This window comes from Pomacea canaliculata, linkage group LG13 (genome assembly GCF_003073045.1).
Source record: "Pomacea canaliculata isolate SZHN2017 linkage group LG13, ASM307304v1, whole genome shotgun sequence".
In the NCBI taxonomy this organism is placed as follows: domain Eukaryota; kingdom Metazoa; phylum Mollusca; class Gastropoda; order Architaenioglossa; family Ampullariidae; genus Pomacea; species Pomacea canaliculata.
Genome location: NC_037602.1, coordinates 23101696 through 23127067, shown reverse-complemented (window position 1 = coordinate 23127067; position 25372 = coordinate 23101696). Strand labels below are relative to the sequence as shown.

General features: G+C 40.9%; 1 protein-coding gene across 1 annotated transcript; it reads left to right on the top strand.

The window, feature by feature from the left end:
• The first annotated feature begins 114 nt into the window (after positions 1-114).
• Positions 115-14304, top strand: LOC112554684 (sacsin-like). Its single transcript, XM_025222628.1, has 7 exons — positions 115-179; positions 1942-2130; positions 6278-6403; positions 7195-7342; positions 7565-8480; positions 8749-9374; positions 9995-14304. The coding sequence occupies exons 2-7, from the start codon at positions 2014-2016 to the stop codon at positions 14269-14271; spliced, it is 6210 nt and encodes a 2069-aa protein (XP_025078413.1). The 5' UTR covers positions 115-179; positions 1942-2013; the 3' UTR covers positions 14272-14304.
• Positions 14305-25372: the final 11068 nt, after the last annotated feature.

Sequence of the window (25372 nt, the reverse complement as noted above, 5' to 3'; positions counted from 1 at the left end):
AACAACAAAACAGAAAAACAGAATAAAATACCATGCAGGAACAGAACTACTTTCTGTCACTCGGAATCAGAACGATAGCTGGTGAAGTGAAGCGTCATTCCGTTTCCTTGTCCCGCCTACAGCCAGTCATACCAGGAGCTGTCGGCAGATGCGGGGACGACGTCCAGAAAAGAGCACTTGTAAGTAGAAAGAGAGAAAGATCAGGAAATATCAATTAAGTCAAACAATACTATTTACAATTAGTGTGAGATTACTCCACATAGAGAGAGAGAGACCGACAGACAGACAGACAGACAGACGGACAAAGAGAGACTAGAAAAATAGATTGAATACTAAAACTGTTCAAAGTAGGGCGTTCTTGCACGTATAAAGATATCGATAATTGGAAATTCATTGAAAATTTTAGGTTTACATTTCTTATGCATGCTTATACTAATATCGATCGAAGAAAATAGAAAGTCGTACAGAAAAATATGCAACTATTTCTGAAATCATTGAATTATTATTATCGGTCTGCTTTGACTTTGTGTCGACCTTCACACGGGGTACCTGATTTTTTGAAAGATTTGTCCTAGCCTTGGTGCTATTCACTAGGCCGGGTGTTGCCACAGCAAACACACTGCAGCCGTCTAAAGATTTTGTATGCGGGTCTTGTCAGGACTGCGAGTGACACTCGCCTTTTGTCAGATGCGTGCAGATTGAGCTCACTCACCATGGCAACACGTCAAACACTTGTGTGTCTGTGTTGTGTGCAGTTATTCTTTAAGTTGTATGCGATAAAAATTGAGCTCATTAGAATATGGATCACATTACAACCTGTCACAGTAAGAAAGTCGTTTGGATCCAGTTTCTACATGCCGTGTTATAGAAACAAAGATCAATCACAGTTCTCTGCTCGTACGGTTAATTGGCTATGTCATTATGTGACATTACTCTAACCCCTGACATCTTGCGTGAGTATTTGAAGCCACGAAACACGTCCTCGCGATGTCGCTACCCAAAGACTCAAATGTTAGGGAACAAAATGTAACTTTTACCTACTCGAAAGGAAAATAACTAACACCCGCTATACATAAGAAGTGCAAATTGACAGTACTTCACTGGGCTGCATAAGCGCTCTTTTCTCTGTCAAAAATATTAACACGCATACAGTAATTGTTCACCTTTAGTAGTGTATGGAAAGAAATTATGAATGCTCATGAATTCTACCACAAAGCAGTTTTTCCAAATAAAATTATTTGGTATTGCATGCAGGGATAATTGAGAGTTTAAATAATCCGAAATGTCGCTCATTCTCTGTCTCTGCATTTGGGGTTGACGGCTGGCAATGTTGTGAATGATGTACAAACGTGACGTAGTACACTGTTAGCAGTGCTCGTTGATCGCAGGAGCAAATCCCTTTACATTACAAGGATAATTAATTAACGGATGGGTTTTGGATGTTTTGGGTAAATTCTTATTAAATAATTTTTATAGTGTCTAGCCACATCTTCCCAAAAAGGATTGTGAACGGTTTGCACAATAAGATTGGCATACTCAGCCCCCAACTTTCTCATGTTTTTAAGTATAGGATAAATGGCTAAAAGAATCCTTGTTGTGCCGTTATCTTGATCCATTTTTTCAGCCAACTAATTTTCGTTGTTGATATAGAGGGGTAGATATCACACATTTAAGCCCTCCTTCACTGTAAGGTTTACAGACTACTGATTTCTTGATTGTATTTTACACGTGTTTTCCTCTCCAGAGAAAGCAAAAAAGCACTTCTTCTAAAGTCTCGCCTGGATTATTCCGCTTGAACTCTATACAGCCATTGTTCAGCTAAATGTTCTGCAATCATTCATTTGCAAATTTATAGTTCGACAAAGTCAATCTTTTTCTTTAGTTTCCTTCTTTTTCGTTCGATTTATTCTCTCTTTTCCATTGGAGTTGCTTTGTCTCCAGGTCTGCCTGTCTCATTAACTACTTCAAAACCCTGAGGTTGAAGAGGCTGATTCCTTGTAATTAAAATAAATCATGGACGACTCATCTGAAGACTCGGAAGGTGAAAAACTGGAGTTTATCCTGCCCAACCTTATCGAAGAACTACGCAAAGTGCTGGACGAATACCAGGACGATGGGCAGATCCTCAAGGTATCTCTTATGAACAGTGTGTGTGGGGGTGAGTGTGAGTGTGAGAGTGTGTGTGTGTGAGAGAGAGAATTAGATGCATAGTCTACGATTGTACCATCATATAGCATAAAAGGAAATCTAATCCTCTAATGAACTAAGTTATTTAACTAAACATTTATCCGGCACAACATCAAATAGGTAGTATTCTCAACAAATAACAAAAACACAATAAAATGGACAGAAAAAGGAAACAGTATTTTGCATAAAAGGTAAGCTCCATGTGAGAATCCAAATGTTATCTCTAAACCCTATAAACAATAAAGTATGGAAAGAGTTTCACCATCCAGAAGCAGAGAAGAAGGACGCTCGTGCTTCATATATTGCTGTTGTAAAAGCACATTATATCTGATTGGATTTAATAATGTCATGGCACGGACATAACTGCACATATGAGCTTTCTTTCAAAAGCCACACGGAGAATCAGGCAGGGTCTGTCTTTACTGTTCCTAAATTTTTTAGCACTCTTCAACATTCTAACACTTTAAAATACTCTAAAATCCCCTTTTAATTTTATTCTTGTATTGAGTTAGGAAAGCTGGTTAAGTCATCTCCAAGGAAGGATATTCTACTCTCACTCGGCAACTGCAAAGCCAAGACTTAGACCCTAGTCTTAGCAGCAATGGGGAAAAACGTTAGGTCCACTTGTATTAGGTAAAGCCGACAAGAGCCTAAGACTCATAGAGTTTGCACAGAACCACAGACGCACATTCGCCCATACCCTCCATTCTCACAAGGAACACAGACGCCAACTTTGCATTCTCTGCAACAACTACATCCTCCTGCAGCCAAGGAGCGTGAAATCCAGCATCAACAATATCAAAACAAGGTCATATCCAGCTGAACCTTGTCTTGACGAGCTCGAAATTAAGGCTGAAGGTGTCAAGGACCAGTCCGTGCCCCCATGTTTTTAGGTTAGTTTAACCCCTTTGCTGTTTGTGAACTGCAAGAGTAAATAACAAATAACACGTAATGGAGAATGAGTGAGAATATCAGCTGGAAAAGGGAGGTCACTCTAGCAAGAAAATAGAAGAAGCAGACGGCATTGACGGACATAATAGTAGAAGGACGTTGTGTGTGCGTTAAGAGAAGAAGCGTAGATGCCAGCGCTTAAGAAGTAATTCCTTGCCTAGCCAAGGTTTTTTTTTTTTCGTGTACGGGCAAATTGTGTTGGAGCCTTTCTGAAGGAGGATTAGATCTAGACGATTCCTTGATCGCCTTCGGTGTAACATCCAGCAGTGCGTATGCTCGGTGCACCGTTGGCTTCGTGTCGTCACTTCGGAATACCTCTATTGTGAATGTGTGAACCCCCTCCCTGACACGGCCACTGTGTACGGCCTTGGAGTGTCATCTGTCGCTGAATTTTACACGGAATTTTCTACTCGCTCGGGAAATTATAATCCGCCTCTAGTAGATTACCAGTGTGATTTGTATTATTCGTGTTCCGACTGTAGATGCAAAGGGCGACCACCCTACGCACTGTGAGTATGGCTACAGGCGACTGTTATGTTGAAGAAGAATTAACGGATTGGTTTTGAAAGCTAAAATTTACAGGTTAGATTTATATCGCCTATATCTACCGATATCTGCAAAAAACGCAAACCATTTATGTTGGTTTTTAAACAGTACAGGTCATTGAATGTTCCCTTGATGGAGGTCCACTGTTGTATGAAAGAAATCTCTCATGTGGTTATTCAGTAGTATAGCGTTTCGATGAACAAGGCCAAATTTGACATGGTGCTAGACTCTGTCATCAATGCCTTTTAAAAGTATGTGAAGTTATGGAAGAGATCTCGGTGGTGTTAATTTTTCTATGAGAATGTTCATCTGTTCGTCTGTTCTCCTGCCTGGCCTAAAGCCAGCATGTTATTTTGATTGCAGTTGATAAGCTGTGTTGTTGATGTAATTCTTCATTGCTTTCATTATAACTTTGCTTTGGTGGCTAATCAGACCTATGATTCTGTAGGTTTGGTACCATCATTATTAGCCAGTAAAGTACGCGATTCGCAACTGCGATCAATGAGTTCCGGTTACGGTGCACTACGTCACGCTAAGAGTGTGCTACGTCACGCTAGTGCACCATTCACAGGGTTGCCAGTTGTCAACACTAATCAGAGAGAATAAGCGACTATTATAGTCGGACTTTGAAAGTCCGCGTTTCTCGTGATACAGTAGCAGTAGCAGACTGTCAGTGTCCGAATAATCCGAACTGGGGCTCATATTCTCTCGTTTTCTCTCTCTGATTGGTGTTGACTGGAGGCAATGTAGTGAATGGTGCACCAACGTGACGTAGTACACAGTTATCAGCGCTCGTTGATCATAGGTACGAATCGTAGCAGATAATTAATTAACGGATGGGTTTTGGATGCTGAAGTTTACAAATTAGTTTTATATCGCCTATATCTACTGATATCCGAATAAACGCAAACCGTTCAGGTTGGTCTTTAACATCTCTTTAGAGAACTTTATGCAAGAGACCCCTTAAGGCTATCATACCTTCACTTCTATCTGTGGGAGGTCTAAAGGCAACCTGCTCGATAGCTGCAACGGCCAGGATATTATATGACGAAAGAGAAACACCACCAGGTTTGCAATCAAGTGTAGACTGTACGGGTGCGCAAGTTTGTTTGCCAGTAAGGAGAGTACAATATAGGCATTTTAGACACTGAGGAAACTATTTCTAATCTCCTACAAGGAACACAAAACCGAGGACTTTGTACAGAGCGTGATCGTTACCCTCGTGTGACACCTAAAATACCTCCTCGCAACTGTAAGGCGGCGCAAGCTCGTCTGGTTGGACCCTCTGACTGGCAGGACACGCTGAAGGGTGATCGAGGCAGAGGTAAACAGAGGAAGATCTGGCTGGAAACGTGAAGGATTAGATTGGTCGTTCAATGCCGAACCTGCTCATTGGTGCTCAAGGAAGGCCTGAATGGCATGCGGGCTTGTCAGAAACTGCCTCTATTGGGTTGTCACCCCTTTCCCTTCTGTTAGTACCAGCAGACCAGCATAACTGTTCTCATGGTGTTAGTCCCGACATTATGTATCTATTACTATTATTATGTATGAAAAACCTTCCTAATCTTTTTTAACGGTCTGCCTTTGCTGCCACTTCCTTCACAGTCCGCGATTTGTAGCTTTCACTTCAAACAGTTGTTGTGCATCCAGATGGCGCTTTATAAACACTTGTTTCAATGACATAATGCTGCAACTTTTTGGCTTGGATGCCTTGATGAAACGACTGAACACATAACGATTATAGTTAATATCTACAGTATGTTATCATCGATTGGAGTGATCTCCCTTTTGCTACTGGTTTTACATCTTATTGTTCACGTTCATCCACTGGGTTAATCTCCTTACTTCATTCAAAGAGAAACTGGCTATCCCCGCGTTGTGTCACATGACCACCCTTTCTTCGTGTTCTGTTTCTTCATTGGACTGTGACTTGATCTTGTGCAACGCACTGAGCTCGTCCTCTTGGCGGGTGACTCGGTGGCGTAACGGTTAGCACCTGCGAGCAATTCAGTGAAGACTGGCTGTCTTGGATTCAGAATTCTTCAGTCTTCGTCATGCTGTTCTTTCTCTGCATGTGGCATCTGTTTACATCTGCTTGGCCATGACATAGCCTTCGTTACTGGCTCAGCGTAAAATACCACTTTCCCAGCCCTTCCTGCTCCTTTTCTTGACAAGCTACACAAGTGCACTCTTATTATTTATTGTACAGCACTAGTCTGGCTGATGCTGGAGAAAGGCATTACATAAACATGATTATTATTTATTATTTTTATTATTGATAATGACCAGGATAATCCTTCTCAGTTGAGATGAGTCAAACGCATTTTTATATGAGCGACCTTCTTAACTTTTGTGAGCGACGGGCGATTCTTTTTTGTTTCTCTTTATTCGCAACTTGAAAATCCAGACGTGCCTAGAATTAAGCTAAATACATGTCTCGACACATCATGGCCTGCATTAAGTGTAAGTACTTAATTTTTTCCACTGCGATGCGCATTATTGATTTTAATAAAGCTGGAGATTAATTTCTATGTTGTCACAATATGATGCTAAGTGAGATGGTCTGACATTATTACACTGCTATGTCCTAAAGGAAATGATAAAAAATGCCGAGGATGCCGGGGCAAGCAGCGTGAAAATCCTGGCGGATCATCGAGTGTTTCACAGAGACGTGGACCCAAAAATAGAAAAGATGCACCCTCATCTGAAGTTCTTTCGGGTAACCTTGTTTCTAGATATATATATGTATTTTTGGGTTACCTACAATTATTAATAGTAGTGGCATTTTCTGAAAAATTACTGTATCTGAGACGGAAAACAGCACTACAGTCGAATAATTCTGTGAGAAGTCCACCAGGTGAGACAGGGTCGAGATAATCCCTGAGGTTTGTAAAGCCTGCTACTCTCTACAATGAATGATTTAAAACTGACCTCATTTTTTTAGTGTCGTGAATGGTTCTTTTGTTCGTCTCGCAGCGGTCTCGTCTACATGTTGTCTGCTTCGTCTCGACTCTTGTTAATTCGTTTTGACAAAATAAACACACTTACGCTAAAGTTTATGTCTCTTTTTTTAACCAATAGCGAGTACATTTTTTTATTTCATCATAACACTAACCAACACGTGTAACTCGGCTAAAACAAGATCAATATGACTTGCATGAGAACCCTGTCTTTCACCTGCCATTTAGAGCAGCTAATATATGAGCGTGAACGTTAAATCATAAGCTAAGAATCTATGAACCGACTTTACTCAGCCTCTTTAGTTCATATCGTTATACACTCGAGAACTAGCATACATTTGTACTGAATTATATATATATATAACCTATTTATAGTGGTACTCAATATTCAAAATAAACGCAAAGTAGTCAGTTCGGTTAAAAAAGAATAATCATAGCACTAAACAAGATTGTTTAGAATGCAACTAAGTATGTTCTTCTAAGGTTCCTCATTATTTCTTCTGGGAAAGTTTTAAAAGCTGTTTTCGTTCCCCTGTGACTAACCCTGCAGGGCCCAGCACTTTGTGTGTACAACAATGAGCAATTTACCAAAATTGACTGGGAGGGAATTTGTATGCTTCACATCAGTGTGAAGAAAAAAGACCCGCTCAAGGTCGGGCGATTTGGTCTGGGATTTAAGTCAGTGTTTCACCTCACAGGTAAGCAGTCTCTTCTCTCTCTTCACGGCATCTGTTTTTCATCTAAATTGCACATTTTTAGACATTACGAAAATAGACAAAGTTATGTAGTTGGTTAAAAAATGCAACGTCACATGCTGTTTCAAGTTAAACACTTCATCGTGTATATGCTAATATTAATATTCCAGTAAAAAAAATTTGTTCGGGCATTCATTTACAAAATTTGGAAATCTTTCGTTGCAGATCGCCCAGTGATCATCAGCGGAGAGTTTATTTTGTACATGGACCCTTTCAAAGGGTATTGTAGTCGCAAACGTCTGGCAGAGTTAAGGGGCAGAGAACTGGAATCTATTACTCACTGTCTTGATGCAGTGTTTCTCTCGGGATCTCCTCAGTCACTTGACACAGTGTTCCACTCTCAGTCCGGATTCTCAGGCACACTTTTCTGGTTTCCTCTCAGACGACAGAAGAGCGATTTATCTGACACACTGTACACAGAGGACAGTTTGAAAGATCTTCTACAGGCTTTTAAAACAGAGGCAAGCTCCACGCTCATCTTTCTAAAGAACTTAGAGAGGATCGAACTGTTTATCAGAGATGACAAAGGTACAAAGACGGTATTTATAGTAGAGTTTTCAAAGGAGTGTATGAATACGGTGAGGGACGACAGGTCCGCGTTCAAGACCAGCATCCGAGCGGCCGTTGAAGACCTTCCCCTGGCGCCGGTGTGTAGCCGGTCAGAGATCGAGGTCGTGATGTCTGACCTTGACCCCAGCAGTCAGCCCCAGCATCAGGAGCGGTGGCTGGTGGTCAACTACCACGCGGGTAGGGAGCAGGCGAGTGACCAACTGCTGAAGCTGTGCGGAGACCCGAACCTGTGTTATCAGCCCTACGTGGGGGTAGCCATGCCTCTAGGAGGCCAACGAAGCTTTCAAAGTCACCTCTTCTGTTTCCTGCCGTTACCCCTGGAAACAAAAAGTTCCACAGGACTGCCTGTACACGTCAACGGCTTCTTTGCTTTGAGCCAGAACCGCCGCCATGTTAAGTGGCCCACAGCCGACCAACTGCGCAACGGAGCTCACATGGAGCCTGCGCTTACCTGGAACTGTCTGCTAGTCGAAGAATTGCTTCCCTTGGCGTATGTGGCCCTTCTTCACAGGTAGAGTTATCTCCTATTTCTCTCTCTCTCCGTGTGTGTGTAGATGTGTGGTTTTTGTTTTGTTTTGTTTTTGAGGGGGGGGGGGGGTTTGCTTGACGCGTGCTTCAGGACATAACTAGCATTTAATACACTAGTTAGAGTGTAACTAAACACTTGTGAAACGTACTACAAATATATATTAATTTTGAATGTTACAATTCTGGACTATACATATGTTTATGTAATAAGTTAGATTTAAAAAAAAAAACTCGATATGAATTTTTTTAAGGCTCAAAGAGATATATAACAAAAACCCAGACGAATTCTACAAATCCTGGCCGGATGTGACTGCTGTAAACGACCGTTGGCAACTGCTTCCACGAACACTGTACCAGAAATCGTCACAGGAAATGTTTTTTCACGCTTCAATGCCGACAGACACCTGGATCCCACTGTCGAAAGCTGTGTTGCAGAATTTCCCATCGCCAGTAGACCCAGACGTAGAGCGAGCCGTCATTCACATCTACACCATCAACAGAGAGAGCGTCGTTCGGTTACCACGTCACGTGATGTCGGGGCTCGAGAAGTTCGACTTGCTGACTGCGGCACAAACCGTCACGCCCCACCACGTCAGCGAGTTAGTGCTCACTCACCACCAACAGCTCAACGACACAGATAAACTGCTCCTGTTACAGTATCTCTGTAGTCATGGCAATGACCTGCAGTTTCTGCTTGACCGGCCTCTGCTTCCCCTTCAGGACGGAACATTTGGTGTCTTCCGTCGCCATGGAGTCAATGAAGTTTTCTGGTTTGATGAACAAATTCAGTCTCTATTTCCTGGTCTGGAAAACGTGATGTGCAGCAGCCGGGTGTCGGTGACCGTTAACAACCACCTTAGACGTCTTGCAGAGTCGGGTAGGTCGCTTTCAGTAATGTCTTCGGGTTATCAAACAACATACCACATAGATCAGTGGTTCTCAAAGTATTTCGGACCGCGGACCACTAAGTAAAAAGTGAAAAATTAAGTAAAAAATATGGCGGACCACCAAGGCCTAAAAATCCCTCTGTACTTTGAATTTCAAATTTAAATTGCCGCATTTGTTTCTTTACAATACAAAACTAAATGTCTGTTTGTGACAGTGGTACAGTAATAAGTTGACATAAAACTAAGTACCTCGTTATTTGTAATTAAAATGTTAATGCAAGGAATGCATCACTTTAAACATCACTTTGCTGACATATGACGACTGTCAGCCGCGGACCACCTGACCTATGCCCACGGACCACTAGTGGTCCGCGGACCACACTTTGAGAACCACTGACATAGATCATCGGTAGTAGCCATATACATTATCAATATTCTATAGCTTCAAAGAAATCACTTTCTTTAGAGTATTCCCTTCACCAGGGTCAACAAATGTGTCAAAGTTATGTTTTGCAGGTAATAGAGGGGAGATTAAATTAACAACTAGAAAATCCGCCTACGTCCAGATAATTAAGAATTAGGTAATAGTGCACGGTTGACTTGTCTTCAGGTCTCTTTTCCCTGAAAATCGTAGACAAGACAAGCGGCGATGTGGCGATGTTGATGGCGATGAGCATACAAAGAAGATTCGGACCTTCCTCCGTCAGACTTTCTTCACATGACGACTGGATCAAACAAGTATGGACTTTCCTTCAAAGCATAGCCCCGTGGAATACTGATCTCTCTGCATTATGTCACGTAGATATATTGCCGAGTTTAGAAGGATCCCAGGTAGCTCTTCTGCCACTAAAAGGTAACTACGTTAGCCTTTCTGCCCCAGGGGTGGCTGAGCTGAATACACACATGGTCAACTCTCTCTCAAAACTTGGCATCACAGTTGTTTCACTACCACCGTATGTTTCTGGTCACAAGCAGATCCTGGGTAGTCTCGTCCAGTACCCGACTACAAACGGGATTTTAGCAGCACTTGAAGAGCTCAGCAAGAACTTGTTAGCACGTGAGAAAGGAGAATCTGATTTCAACTCATCATCATCAGAGGAAGAAAGAGAGTCAATCAGAATGTTCATCACGAATGCCAAACAGCTAGACCCCCAAAGAGTGAGTGTTCTGACAGGCTTGACACTTTTCACCGAGATGGGCAGCAGACGGTTGGTCTCAGTGAGAGAGGTGAGCGCCATTGGGCTACGTGACGCGCCTCCAGTTGGACCCCCGCGTTCTCTTCTGGAGTATGATGAGTCCTCCAGATCAGCTGCCTTGACGATTGGGGCGTCTGAAGTCAACTTAAACGACATTGCTGAAGAAATACTGCAATACATGTATCGGGGAGAATATAGAGATTCAGATAGAAAACTTTTCATGAAATATTTTCTCAACCATTCACAATTAATGTCCAAACAAAACCTAACTGCTTTGGCGAGAGAAGTTCAGTTCGTTCCAGCATCAGCCGGCACCCTACACAAAGCAGCAGATCTCTATGATTGTGAAAAACAAGTTTTGAGAGAATTGTTTCTCGGAGAAAACCTGTTTCCTTGTGAGGAGTTTGCACAATCCAAGTTTATTTCGAAATTAAAGAAATTAGGACTCCGCGATGAAACGACAGTGAAAGAAGATGATTTGACATCAGCTGCACAGCTCATCCAAGACCTCCTAGCACAAGGAGACCGAGAAACTGCAGCTAGGAAGGCTGAAGGCTTGTGGAACTTGTTGTTGAGTCAAGGACATTTGTTTACTAATCTCGGTAGACTAGCCAAGATACAATGCATTCCGTGTCTCCATGATCATCAAAAGCCGTCAGACTATCCAACGAGTTTACCTCTCCGATCCACTCCTGCCATTGTCAGGCCCTGTGAAATGGCTCTGTACACGGATCTCATGTATTGTGGATCCGTTACAGCTGTTATGAGATCTGGAATGTCCAAGGATGTTGCTGAAAAGCTAATGGTTGTAAGAGAATTGACTTTTCAGGATGTTCTCAGCCATCTGATGAACGTTGTACGTTGCTATAACACTAAAGAATCGGCTCATTACAAACTTATATTGCACAGAGTATTTGAGAGGCTGAATGAATGGAGGTCAGAGTCGAGTGTCTGTCAGTTTCTGAAAGAAAACGACTTCGTGTTTGTAGAGTCTGCAGGTCACTTTGCTCGACCAACACAGTTTTGGATACATAAGAGGGATGAAGACATAGACTTGACTCCATACAGATTTCCTGTAACCACTGAGATGTCAAACGTCTGTGATCTCTTTCAACGATGTGGCAGCTGTGAGTACCAAGACGACCAACTGCTGCAAGAAGTCCTCAACGAGATTAAGGCAAAGCATGAGAGTGGACCTGTTTCCAAAACTGATTACACTAAAGACATGCGGCTTGTCAAGCAGATTCTTGATATCCTTAGGCAAAGTGAATCAGCAAGAAATGGTGAGGTCCTTGTTCCCATCAGCCACAAGCAACAAGATGTTTTGAAGTTCCGTTTCGCAAAGGATTGTACCTTGTGGACAGAGTCATCATCCAGAGTCTTCGCGCTAGAAGGAAATGAAGATGAAGAGATCGTCTTTGTACACAGTGACATTTCTAGAGAAACAGCCATAAAGCTTGGGGTTCTCCAGATTAAGGACCGAGGTCTGATGAGAATCGAAGATTTGGTATTTGATTACGGGCAGCATGAGGAGCTGACTGATCGGCTGCATAGCCTGCTAAGGGACTCTTACACTGACGGCTTTTCTGTGCCCAAAGAACTCATCCAGAACGCAGACGATGCAGGAGCGACGGAGGTGAAATTCCTCTTGGACGAGCGTGAGAACATGAATGCACGGACAAACCTGATCAACGAGAAAATGGCTTCACTACAGGGGCCTGCATTGTGGGCATTCAACAACGCCACGTTTTCTGACAAAGATTTCGAGAACATTGTCAGACTTGGAGCAGGTACTAAGACAGACGATGGAACAAAAGTGGGAAAGTTTGGACTGGGATTTAACTCTGTGTACAATCTAACGGATGCCCCCAGCTTTATCAGTCGACACACCATGGCCATCTTTGATCCTCAGGTCAAGTATCTCAAGGGACCAGGACTCAAGTTAGACTTTAGAAAACCAATCAATCGTGCACTTTGTTCCAGAATGTCAGAGCAGTTCAAGCCATTCCAGGGTATCTTTGGCTGTACTCTTACCGGAGAATCAGAAATAAATTACGAAGGCACGTTGTTCAGGTTTCCATTCAGAACTTACGATCAAGCTGCGGAAAGTAAGATCAAGACAGAAGCATACACAGAATCAAAAAGAAATGAATTCATCAAAATGCTGTTAGAAAATGCTGGAAATCTGTTAATGTTTACGCAGCATGTGAAAGTATTACAGATTTACTACATTTCCAGTAAATGTTTAAATCCACCTGAAGTCGAGTGCCTTCTTCTATTAAACAAAGATTCTCATAAGACAGTGTTGTCTTCACAACCTGTAGTGTTCACAGGTAGTGTTCTAAACTTTGCAGTGGAAAGCTGGAAAAAGGGGGAAAAAGTCAGAGTAAAAGAAGACTTGACGATGAGGCTGAGTACCTCAGACATAGCAAAGACTCTGTGCAATGCGTCTTCTCGTGACACTGAAATTCGCTGGAGAATAATCTGGACGTGTGAAGGTGAGATATCAACAATCGCAACCAACAGTAACAGACATGGTCAACAGATCCCCCTTGCTGCTGTAGCTGTCTTTCTACAAAATCAGTGCATAGCGCCGCTAAGCATGAGTCCAACTGGCTTTTATCTGTCTGGACATCTCTTCTGCTTCTTGCCCCTTCCCAAGGAATTCGTTAACCTCGAAATACCAGTGCACATCAACGGAACATTTGAACTGGCTTCGAATCGAAGAACTCTGCTTAGAATAACAGAGGACGACTTGTCTAGTTCACAGCGTGACTGGAACTCAACTCTCTTTGCAGATGCCGTGAGCAGAGCATACCTCTTGATTCTGGAAAATCTTCATCTGGAAGCTGCAAATGGATCAAACTTTTATGAGTATTATAAGCTATGGCCAACCTTAGACGGGAAAAACAACGTTTTGAGCAATTTTTACTTGTGTTTGGTGAAGGACAATTACAAAGTTTTTCCTGACTCCAGAAGCAATTCGTGGGTGTCCTTTTCTGACGCCGTGTTTATGGACCCTGACCTCAGAACTTCAGAGCTCGGCCAGACTGCATGGGAGACATTGAAGCAGTTTTGGAGCTGTGACGAGACGCTTGTGGACGCTCCAGCTGATTTCTTCAAGCAGATGAATGTTGTGGATCATCAACGTGTTCTCAGCAGTAAAATTATAAGCGAGTTTTTCTTCTATGAAAAGACATTTTTTCCCAACATTGCAAGCAGTTGGTGGACTAAAGAAGACAGGGATCGGCTCGTCCTACATGCATTGCTGCATTCTGATCCTAATATTCAAAACCTAGTGAAGGACAATTCGTGCATACCCTGTCTCTTTACCTCTCGCCTGAAACGTCCACGTGAACTCATCCACCCTGAAGGAGGGGCGGCAAAACTTTACTTGCCCTCTGACGAAAGATTTCCACAAGATAGCAGCCTACCCATCAACTTCAGCTCTGAAGAAAGTCTTGCAAGACTTTCGAAACTCGGAATGTTGACAGACACACTGGAGTGGGACATGGTGATAGAACGTGCGCAGTCTGTGGAAAATCTTGCGCGCGAGAACTGGGCCCAAGCCATGGCCAGAGCAAAGGCTTTCATTGACTACATGACAGACTTGCAGAACAGTCGTTATAGGTACGATACTTTCCCCCAGAAGTCATGGGCAAACTTTCTAATACCAAGTTTCTTCCAGTGATGAAGAGGCCAGACAGCTGGAAACTTCCATGGAAAGGTGATGGTGAGAACAATGAGCTAGAATCACCCAGTCACCTTTTTTCAGAGAATGTGATGAATCTTGTTGCGTGCACGGCAAAAATACTTGATTCTAAATCCTTAAAAATGTTCACTCTTTATTCGTCAGAGAAAGAAAAAGCATTAAATAAGATGGGACTGAGGACCAGAGAAGACATAAACGACATGACATTGCTTCAGACGGTCACTGAGCAGCTGCTCATCATAGTAAACGAGCACAGCAAGAACCCTGAACTCAATGTGGATTTTGTGCAGACCATTTGCGACCATATTTACAAGCACCTCAACAACTGTCTCAATTCTAAGCCTGACCTCAAACAGTTCATACAAAGCACATTTTCTGAAAGGAGAATAGTTTGGGTCGAACATCGGTTTGAGTTTCCATCTAGAGTTGCCTTCAACCACGAGTACAACTGTCAGCCCCATTTATTTAGGCTTCAAAGTCATCTCAGTAAGCACAGGTTATTTTTTGAAGTTGTCGGGGTCAAAGATAACTTCGATGTCACTGACATACTGGCGGTTTTTGAGGAAATACTCATTTCTTATGGAGGTAAAGAGCTACCCAGTGACACAATGGATATTGTTCCACGTCTCGCACAGCTTCTTCGTGATGCTCTTGTAAATACTGGACAGAACAGTTTGCAAGATGATAGAAAACTTTACCTTCCTGATCGACACAGATATCTGCAGCCAGTGTCTTTGCTGTGTCTGGATGACTGTGACTGGCTCAGTGAGTCAGACACCATGAAGTTTGTTCATGATAGTATTTCTCCTGCGGTTGCTAGGAAGCTGGGCGTCAGTTCAAAAAGAAAATGCGATTTTGATGAGATGTGCGATTCAATTCCTTTCGGCCAGCATGAGCGACTGACGACAAGAATCAAACGGTTGTTGGAAGGCTACACATTTGATTCCTCAGTTTTTAAGGAGCTCATACAAAATGCTGATGATGCAGGTGCCACAGAAATAAAATTCATCAAAGACTTTCGTCATCATAAAACGGATAAAATACCAGTAGGATGGGAGAACCTTCAGGGTCCAGCTCTCTGTGTCTTCAACAACAAGTCCTTTACATCTGCAGATATGGAAGGCATCAAAAACGTAGGCTTGGGTAGCAAAGGACAGGACTTACTGAAGACAGGAAAATATGGCGTGGGTTTCAATGCTGTTTATCACATCACTGACGTACCATCATTCTGGACACGTGAGGACGACAAAGAAGAGGTCATTTGTGTGTTTGACCCAAACTGTCGGTACTTGCCAAACATTTCCCTTAGTAACCCTGGAAGCAAGATTAAAAACATAAGTCGCTTACAGCAAAACTATCCCGATATGTTTGGAGGCTATCTTGCCAAATGTATCGACATGACAAAGTCTGGCACTTTATTTCGGCTGCCACTGCGTACATCACTCATGGCCAGTCAGTCAGAATCAAAAACACTCCTTTGGAAACTGGTGAACTGAATGATTTACTCGCAAAATTTCAAAAAGAAATTGCAATGTGTCTTTTATTTCTAAACAACATTAAAAAAGTAGGCATCTATACAGTTGGTGAAAATGGAATACTAACAACAGACTACGAGGTAGTCCTTGATGTGAACGAAAAAGATTGTGAACTGTTGAAAATGTACACAGCTAGTCTTGAACAGTTGACAAGTTCAGTTAATTGCAGACAAACAGATGACTTAAACGCATCTCCTCAACAAGTATGCTTTCAAAAGACGATGAAACATTCAACCTCTTCCACTGAAGACTGGATCATAGTCAGCCGAGTAGGCTTCTGCGACTTGAGCAAGCTTTCACCAAACCTCCATCACTTGATGGAAAAAGAAGGCTTCCTTCTTCCTCGTGGAGGAGTAGCTGTCAGAGTGTCATTGGGAGCTGGCAAGTCATTGACATCTGCAGAGAATGAGCGAGAAGAGCACTTGGCGTTTTGCTGTTTACCTCTCCCTGTGAAAACAAACCTCCCAGTTCACGTCAACGGAGAGTTTATTCTGGACCACGAGACACGCAGGAATATTTGGGAGAATAAAGACGATGGGAAAACAGAATGGAACAAAGCCATTGCCTTGCAGGTAATAGTCCCCGCCTACGTGACACTGATCCAAAAGGTCAAAGACATCCTCTTCCAAAAAGACGATTTCCACAATTGTCGTCTGGAAGCAAGACTTAGATTTTATGAGTCATTATTCCCTCAACTCCAGTCCGCATCTTCAGATTTCTGGAAAGATGTGATGAAAAGTATATACCTCCAGCTGAGCTCTACCAGAGCTGGACATTTTGCCTGTGACAAGCGCCGACAAAACGATAATTACATGGGCGCCAGCGGTGAAGGTACATGGATTTCCAGGTTACTTTAGTAACCTCGAAACTTACTTTCGTAATCTCCACCTATCTAAGTCCAGTAAATCGACGACGAGCTCTAAACTTCATGGCTCTTATCAAGTTTATGATAAAGAGTGGTCAGTTAAAAGAGCAAAGTCTCTGACTATGTTGCTAATATCACTTAACATGAAAATTATTTCTTCACCGTTCCATTTTTTTGAAAACTTCACGAACAGCGGTGTACCTGTTCAAGAAGTCACACCAGACTCAGTTATTCAGTTCCTGAGATCTTCTGGACGTGGAAATGTTGATGATTGCAATCTAGTTGGACTACCTAAGCCTGTGAAGGATACATCTTTAAAATCTTCTGACAACGTGGACCAGCTCATTAAAGTTTATTAAGAGATCTGATCACTTCCAGTGTGAGCTGCAAGGGCTTCCTATTTGTCTTCGACAGTCTCAGAATCTGTATTTTTTCGAAGAAACTTTACAAAGAAATAAGCCTATATGCTCTCGCTATGGAAGTCTGTTACCTGAATCTGCAGAACACTTCATACATCCAACACTGTTAACCCATTTTTCTGGCGTGTCAGAAAAGGTTATGAGGGAACTCGACATTTTTACATTTGCTGAAATGCTCCCACACACATTGAGAGAAAACATTTTCAAGACTGGCTTACCTTGTACTCAAGAAGCGATTAAACAAATGCCATCCGAGCACTGGATAAAGGATGTTTGGAGCTTTTTTCAGACACTGGTTACACAGTCGACACAAAACAAGCACAGGCACAAGAACGCTGTATACTTGACTGTCTCAGCGACTGGAGTTTAATTCCTGTGAAATGGAGGTTGAGTGGATCAGTCAGTCCAAAGTTATCTGAAATATCATTGTATCCCATGAAAGACTTATCTCTTATCCTTAGCTTGACAGATACCAAAGACACGACCAACGCTCATCTATGGGAAATTTTAAACCTCCTTCCTCTTGCAAATTTAGACTATTCACGTCTGCCAGAAACTACTTTTGCATCAAATCTTGCTGCCTCCATCTCCAATCCTTTGGCACTTCTCCGAGCCTTGAATTCTCTCAAGAGTATACCGGAACTGAGTCCCAGGAATGCGTTAGGATATCCTCAGCTACTTCAGCAATAATCTGTCCGTGTTGAAATCATCCTGTCACAATGAAGTGGAGCTGAAACAATCTCTTTGCAAACTTCCTCTATTTACTTCCGTCGATGGGAAACTTCGTTCTGTTTGTGAAAACAGAGTGATCTGTATTGATCATGATATTCCCGCTGAAGGACTCGATGAGTGGTCTAACAATACACATAAATTTCTCATGCGAATAGGTAATGTACCAGAAGAACTTTCGAGGTATCTGAACTTTGAAAAAGCTTCATTTGCAGAATTTTACAGTTGTCACTTATTGCCCGAATTCCACTGCCTTCCACGTTCTTGCAAACAGTACTCATATTACGTTCCTTAAAAATAAGCTTTGATTTACCATATGACAAAAAGAGTTCTGAGTATAAAGATTTACTTGTACAGCTGCGTAGAACACCTTTCATTGAAGGAAGCGATGGTCGCATGCACCTTGCAAACGAGTTCTATAGTCCTCACGAATCTGTTTTTAAAGTTATGTGCTCACCAGATGTTTTCCCACCGGCGCCATACTCTGAAAATAAATGGAGAAGTTTCATGGAAAAAGCTGGCATCATACATCTCATTGCAGCTGACATGTTCATTGGTTTTGCCAGGAAACTGGCAGAAATGGACGAAATAACATAACACAACGTAGAAGAATGCCTCCTTGACACTTGTAAGTTACTTGTTCCACAAAATGGATTTAAGATCAGGAGACATATTGTCCAGAGTGAAGGACATTCCGTTCGTAATGCCGTCAACATGGAGACAAGATGAAGCCAACAAAGCCCTCACCAACATAACATCTGCCTTCTGTCCTGAGCGCCTGGTCTCCTTCAGTGAAAGTTGCCGGGAATCACATCTCTACCTCGTCTGGAGCAGCAGCGCCATTTTGAATCCAGAAGCTGACCCCTATAACTCACTGGATGTTACAGACCAGGAACTGATAGGATCCCAGCTCGGCATTCAAGAAGATGCCCCGGCTTCTAAGGTTGTCCAGCACGTGAAGAACGTCTGTCATGCCTTGACTGGTCAGGGACAAGAACAAGCACTTCCGGCATCAATAGAAAACACCAGTCTGATAAGAAAGGTAATGGACAATTTGTATACATACCTTGCAGAAAGGTATAGAGGAAAGCTACATACATGCTCTTAAGTCACTATCCATCATCTACCACGTCAAAGCAAAACAAATGTTAAGCCCAGAGAATGTGGTTATTGACATGACCGTAGATAAGGAAATTGACGGCTTCCTGATGAAGGCTCCACACGAGTTCGGACCTTCTTTGACCTCTTCAGAAGACTTGGTGTTGCTGAACACGTGACAGCTGATCACTACGCTAGAGTCTTGCAAAGACTGAAAATGGATGCAGGCGAAAATCCGTTACACGTAGAAGAAATGAAAAAAGTAAAGCAAGCTGTAGAAGGACTTTTCTCGTGTTTAGCCTTAAAATCTCCGAACGAAACCTGCCTTTCAGTTGAAGAACTGTATCTGCCTTCTGAAGAGGAAGTACTCAAAAAGTCATCAGAACTACTATTTGTCGATAACCGTAGCTTGCGTTCACGCCTAAAAGAGCCACCACATCCCAAATCATTTTGTATTGATTTTCAGAGGCTAGCGATTAGTAATGTTAATATTATTAGTGTCAAGCAGCTTCCAAAAAAATACAGAATGTCCAATGTTAACATCAGTAGTTAAAGAATGCATACCACATGACCTGATAGGTAATGCAGTGGAAACAGAAATATCGAGATCACTTGCTGTCAAAGTCACTGATCCTTTAGTCATCGAAGCTGTAGCACGCGCCATGTACAACTCGCATCAAGAGAGGGACATTCCATTTTCTGAAGATGTTCCAGATAAATAGCTGAGCAGCTTTCACGCATTTGCGTCCGGGAAATACCTGGACTAGAGACGGTCCTAATGGTAAATGATCAGATAATTGCAGAAAGTAACAAGAGGACCTCAAAGTTTGTATGTAGAAAAGAGAATGACCACAAGACATGTACAGTTTATATTGATGCAAATGGTGATAGGTTTTTAATGAAAGGTTTTCTTTCTGCTTTGGCCATTGCGATGAAGTTTGTGCTGGGATTTGATTCTTCTTGGATTGAACCAATAATTAATGATGCAGAGAGTGCGCTGATGTCAATGGATGATGAAGGACTTTCACCAATTGAATTTCAACATAATTCGTCGCTCTGTTATTCCTGCGGCAGGCGACTTTGTCCCGGTTTCGAGTCATTGCTATCTCGACAACAGTTTTTATCATTTTAAAAATGGAGAGCACGTTGGCTTTGAGCTGTATGACCCCTGTGAGGAGGTGGTTGATTCTGAGGATACACCACCTTCCTATATCTATGGTGTAATTGTGTGCAAAATTGGAGGAGACGGCATTGAAGAAACTAACTTGCTTTCCAACATGTATCTAGTGAACCTGGGTCCACAAAGAGGGGAGATAGAGATAAGTGTAACTAGATTATACAAATTTATTCGCCAAAAAGGCAAAAACAAGTCCCAGGACGTCGTACTCTACAGTGGATTGATAAATGGTACTCCAGAAAGTGCTGAAGAACCATGTTTGCCCCATGATCTAAAGGATGTGCTGAAGGAAATACGCCGTCTGCTGGTGGAAGCATCTCTACTGCCAGAATCTGAACGCAAGCATGTACATAAACGATTAATCTTAAAGTGGCACCCGGATAAAAATCCCGGTATGGAAACATTTTGTAACCAGTAATGCAATATCTTAATCACTACCTTGAGCTCTTGAAACAGGGCAAAACGCTGAATGTTCACGAAGGATGACAACAACAAAGATACACCCTCAAAATCAAGTTTCAGATCATCCTTCTTTGAACACATTTACAGAAGAGGAACTAGACATAGGAGAGACTTTGACTTTCATCAGGAACAGTTTAACAGCCGTAATGATTATGAAAGAGGAAACAGTTTTTCCTCGACTCCAAATCCTCAGCCAGGAGAGGGGCGGCGCTGGTTCAGACAAGCCGAGGCAGACCTGCAGTCCGCAAGGGCGGCAAAGGGGACCTGTCTACAGGGGTACAACTGGGTCTGCTTCATGTGTCACCAGGTACGAGTAAACAGTTTCATTGTCAGCAGTTACTAGCAAGCTTATTCCTTGTCACTAGATAAACTCGCGATGTATGCATGTTCAAACTATGCGAATTTGAAACAAAGTATTTTACACTTTGTAAAAAGAAAAGAAAGAATTTTGCAAATCTTACTAAACAAATTTTAAAATAATAAAATGCTACTTTCAGCAATATCAGCTTATTTTACTGTTTTTCTCGTTGCCTCCAAGGGTTTGTACCATCTTAGCTGTTTTGTAACCGCTACCAATTTCCTAAGTAATTCATTTATCAGCACTTAGATGACAGAAAATGGGCTCTACAAAAATGTTGCCAAAGGATATGTATATGTATAGAATAAGGTCCACGAGGACTTCTGCTGAAATCCCTTTTCTACTTTTCCAAGTTTGAAAACTTTGGTCCTTTTTTCTGAAACCTAATTGTGAACCACAATCGCTTCCTTCCATGCATGGAGAAACTTTTCAATTGTCCAGGAGTGGTTCAAGATATTAAGATGTTCTACTGCTCTCTCCCGTGACATTTCAAGGATATATCAAGGGAGTTTTCTTCTCTAAAACTGTCCACCAGAATATTGTCTACCATTTTCCGAGTGTATGTTATTTTCTGTGAGAACAGTGGTTCTGATGACAATCTGACATTCCTCTCGTTCAAAGTCTGTCCGTCTTCATAGTTTGGTGTTGTCTTTTTCCGTATTCAAGGAGTTAGTTTTCTTCTGTCATGAGGACTTCATCTGTTTTAACTTATCCCTATCAAAACTTTTCCTTTGGCTGCGTTGTATGTGGCGATGTGTTCAGTTGAGGGTTGGAGCTGTCCTCAGTTGATTGTGTAGTTTCTGCAGTCTGTCAACAGAAAGGTAGATTTTGATTTTAAAGTTACCCAGTATTAGAAGTTCCTTGTCTTGCAGTGGTGGAAAATCAGTTTTGTCTGGTTAACTTCTAGATTTCTGTGAATAATTTTCTGATTTTACACTGCACTTTACAGGCGACAGAAAAGGCGCTCAAGGCAATTTTGTACTGTCGAAACGCTAACCAAGCCGTCTTCAGACTCCACGAGATTGTTTGCCTCGCTCAGTTTGTCAACGACTGTGATGTCAACGAACTGGCAGCTAAACTGGAGAAGCTGGTGGGAACTCACATCCGAATGCGGTACCCGGATGCTCTGCTGAGCCCTAGCATTCCTGCTGAAGTCTACAACGATCAGCAAGCCAGCGAGGCCTGTGACCTCACCGACGGGCTTCTGACCAAAGTGAAAACACTCCTCTAGCCTTTCATTCTGAGCTGGTGCCGTGACTTTTAACCTTTTTATACTAGCTATAAGGAACTAAAAACTTTTTGCTGAACAAGTGGATAGCCATGCACTGTCCAGACTGACTTCTTCAATTTCATTTCAACAATTCTGATGATGATAATTTAATCAAATTTTTTCTTCTTGATGTTGTTCCTCATTACCCCCAGTGAAGCATAGTGCGAATGTAATCAAAGACCCTTTATTTTTTATTTTAAAATAATCTCTTGCAACATACACCTTGTGTCATAAGTTACTTTCTGAAATTATAGTCACTTGTGGAAAGTATTTTGTCATTGCCTATCTTGCATATCTTCATTGATTTGAGTTGATGTTTTATGTGAAATATTTATTTCATTAACATAAAGTTATTAGCTAAAAGCCCGTGCTGCTGACAACCATTTCAAATCCCTATGATGTATCATTTAAGAGTAGGTATTTCTCCATTTCATCACTAGTTTTAACTTCCTGAGTCGCGTGACATTGTAAGACAGCCAATTTCAAAAGAATTTCAAACCTTGCTTTAAATCGTCAAATTGATTGTTTCGTGTGTAATGTTATACTACTACATTGTTAAAGTATATTTCGGTCGTTTTATTCTATGTAAATAAGTATGTAAAGCATCATTAAATCTTACCAAATGACTAAAATGGTTTCAATTGCTGTCAGATTAGAATATAAATGAAAGGAAAAGAAGATGGCGTTTGACTGTCGGTACCTGTAAACAGATTAATTTCATTTTGAACTGTCGACAGCTGTAGATGGATTGATTTCATTTTTGACTATCGACAGCTTTAAGCAAAATTGATTCCATATCCACTGTCAACAGCTGTAAATTGATTGATGTCAATATTACTACAGTTTTGTTAAAACGCCATTTCAAGTTTACGCTTATTCGCCATGATTAATTCAGATGCACGGTCTTTCACGTATTATACAATATTTATCAAGTTATATGGACATGTATTTTGTATCATTTCTCCCTAATGTGATAAATTCATATTCATCCTTTTTTTGTTCTAGCATCAATTTTGTTTTCTTGCTCACTGCATATGTCATCTAAATGCCTTATTTTTCTAAATGGACTAAAGGTGCCGAACACTTTTTATTTAAAAGTAAAAACAGAAGCTTGTATCTGCATAAAAAATAATACCATAATGCAACATTTAGAAAACGTTCACACACTGTCCTGAACTGTTGGTTTGGATGACATAAAAGGAGATAATTTGACGATAGCTAACAATTACAAAGTCACTGAAAAAAGTAGCTTTGGTGTGTTTAGACTTCTAGTTAATTTAACCATTATTTATGTTGTTAACTTTAAATAATTCTTTAAACTCTTGATTGATTGAAAAGTTTGTTTACTGTGTATGACACATGTCCATATCTATAAGCAAATGAAGAGTAAAAAGTACTTACCTTTATGTTGTATCCTGCTGTATAATGTTGATAGAATTTAGAAATGTACAGAATGTCTTTATATTTTACAAATGATATATTTAAGAAACAGAACCTAAATATTACTAAATTAACCGAATATGGACTTGACACAGACTATATGAGTATTTTCCTTGAATATATATATTTTTTTCTTCTTTTTTTTGAATTAGTTTCGTCAGAGTAGTATTATATAAAATGCATTTTATTCTTGTATTTCGTTTGCTGCATATTATTTATTGCACATCAAATCTGACACTTTTGAGCATGTTCTTTTACTTTGATTTAAACTTCTAATTTGCTTAGGAATTGAATAAGATTTCTAAAAGTGAGAAAAATCAGTGATAAAATTTTATCTCTGAATCATATTTTGCCCTTCTCGTTATCTAGATTAACAATCGGCACAAACTCACAATTGTCTGTTTTAACAAACAGTAGCCGACACTATTATGTAAATTAACAAACTCACAGAAGCTTAGAATATACCATATAGTGTTTATTAATAAAATCAAAGTAGCCCATAATATGATGTACATTATCTTCACACATAACAGCATTTAGTTCCTTCTTGACTATATTGTTCACTTGCAAATGTTGTTAATGGATTTCAGATGAGAAAACTAAATTTTTATGCATTCATGTATTACCCATGAGACAAAGTTTATTATTTTATTCATGATATAGCAAAATATGTTTGTTCATTAATTTGTATGCAGAAAGATTTCTTGAAACAAACAACGATTAAACAGTTTGCTTGAAAAAAAAACTTTATTTTCTTAAGATGAGAAACTTAGTGCCTTTTGTATCAGTATATGCCTTGAAATTTCTTGACGGTCCAATGGCGCAGTGTTTAGCGCCTGTCCCTTCAATTAATCATTTTTGTTTCAGTCTTCTTGTGCTTGTTCAACAATTGACCTGTAAATGTGGTTAGTTTATTTTTTCATGTCTTTTATAACTATATAAAATTGTTCACTACCTTTATCTTTGTATAATTGTGTGAGATGGTGCCTTAAAATGTCCTTTGTTTCTTTATATTTTGGCCTCATATTTTTGTATTTTGTAATTTTTTTTCTTTTTGCCTTCAATTGCCTTCAGCGATGCAATTGAGTAAGCTAATACTACAGTGATGTAGACAAGTAATAAAAGTCAAACATGGCAGACACAAAGAGGAATCGGCAAACAAATGCATCGTGAATCTGCAGAGGAAGACGAACAAATGTAGCCAATGGACTATACTCACAACTGTTGACAACTATGTTGACAGGTGAAAGGAGTAATGCTCCTAAAACAGCGCATGTTTAAAGGCTTCTTTAGTGGGCAGATGGCGGATATGAAAGGAAAGAAAGTTTAAAACTGTTTGACAGCAAAAAATACGGTGACCATGTGTTGTTGCTCTGGTGACAGTGATAGGGAGCGTATGGTCATCAATATTGTTCTTGCACTTTCAGCAAAATGTTTCTGTTCGGATATATATTTTTATACTACTTTGTTCATCGTGTATTATTTGATCAGCAGCTTCTCGCTGAAATATGCACTTAATTTCGAACAAAGATATTTTGTTGAAAGTTTGGTTTTTGCTTGAGAATTGCCTGGTCATTTTCTCTTTACACACTTGATGTGAATATTCGTCTGTAGTGCATACTTTGAATTTTATATTTGTTACGTTGATGCAAAAATCCACGCTTCTTTAAAATATTATTCGTGTCTGCTTTCTAATAAATTGTTGTGCATGTCAGGTTAGTTTTCTT